The sequence below is a fragment of the Macrobrachium nipponense genome, chromosome 24 (genome assembly GCF_015104395.2).
Source record: "Macrobrachium nipponense isolate FS-2020 chromosome 24, ASM1510439v2, whole genome shotgun sequence".
Lineage (NCBI taxonomy): Eukaryota > Metazoa > Arthropoda > Malacostraca > Decapoda > Palaemonidae > Macrobrachium > Macrobrachium nipponense.
Genome location: NC_061091.1, coordinates 37,649,669 through 37,650,855, shown reverse-complemented (window position 1 = coordinate 37,650,855; position 1,187 = coordinate 37,649,669). Strand labels below are relative to the sequence as shown.

The window sequence follows — 1,187 nt, the reverse complement described above, 5'->3', positions numbered from 1 at the left end:
GGAGAATTTGTTAAAGAAGAGAAAGGCAGCCAGAGGATGGGTTTCTATGCTAGGAAAGGAACTCGTAAGTTTATTAGGAAGTCCTGTCCTTAGAGCAGTTGAATTAAAGGCCGTTATAGAAAATTTTGATATTCGTTTGTCCAAGTTAGATGAAGTACAGTCAGAATTACTAGAAGTTGAGTTAGAAAGTGACTTGCTTGATGATGACTTGGACAAGGCCTTGAGTTTAGAATGACGTCTCTTATACCTAGGATTAAGGCTGCTGAGAAACTCCTAGAGTTAGACAAAAAAGGTGATGATGATAGTAGTACTACTAATGGATCTTCAGGTGCACAAGTGAAGCTGCCTAAGCTAGAACTGCCGAAATTTAAAGAAGTGACAGAATGGCAGTCCTTTTGGGACCAGTTCAGTTGTCATGTAGACAATTCAGATATACCAGTAATAAGTAAGTTTAGTTATTTAGCGTCATTGCTGGAAGGAGAAGCCAAATCAGTTATCTCAGGTCTATCTCACACAAGTGTAAATTATAAGATTGCATGTAATCTACTGAAGGAGAGATTTGGAAGGCCAGAGAGGATGATATTTGCCCATGTTCAAGCACTTTTAAATGGCAAGGTTCCTGTTAAGGCAGGAGGCCCTAAGTATGTTTACCTGCTGTGGAATCTACAGGATGAGTTGTTGACGCATATCAGAAGTTTAGAGGCTTTAGGTGTATCTAGTAAGCAGTGTGAAGTTTTCCTGACGCCAATTATTTTTTCTCGTCTTCCGAGTGAAATACGACTGGAGTGGGCTAGGAAAGGTGCTGGTCATGAAAGTGATTTGGAATGGCTTCTGAAATTCTTACAAGAAGAAATTGAAACTATTGAAAGGTCTGAGACATTTAAAGATGTTACTTCTAGGAAACCAGAAAATCCTAGTGTATCTGAAGAAAAAAGAAACTGGCACTCTAGGGCTCAAGGGAGAAGGTAACCTCTGCATCTGCTCTGCATACCTCATCAAAGGTTGAATATCCAATCTGTGAATTTGTGCTAAAAAACATAAAACAGAAAATTGTTATGAAACCTTGAAATTGAATGGGCTACAGCGTGCTGAGAAAATAAAATCTGCTGGATTGTGCTTCAAGTGTTTAAAAAAGGGTCATTTAGCTAAAGGGTGTTTGTCCAAGTGTAAAAAATGTAATGGAAAAC

The 1,187-nt window shown here is 38.7% G+C and overlaps 1 protein-coding gene across 1 annotated transcript; it reads left to right on the top strand.

Annotated features, from left to right (window-relative positions):
• The first annotated feature begins 231 nt into the window (after window positions 1-231).
• On the top strand, window positions 232-969 carry LOC135202857 (uncharacterized). The gene has a single exon (XM_064232318.1). The coding sequence runs from the start codon at window positions 232-234 to the stop codon at window positions 967-969; it is 738 nt and encodes a 245-aa protein (XP_064088388.1).
• The last annotated feature ends 218 nt before the right edge of the window (window positions 970-1,187 follow it).

Bases quoted from the DNA above. Each gene is read 5' to 3' on its own strand.
- LOC135202857 (XM_064232318.1), top strand. From the start codon at position 232: ATGACGTCTCTTATACCTAGGATTAAGGCTGCTGAGAAACTCCTAGAG.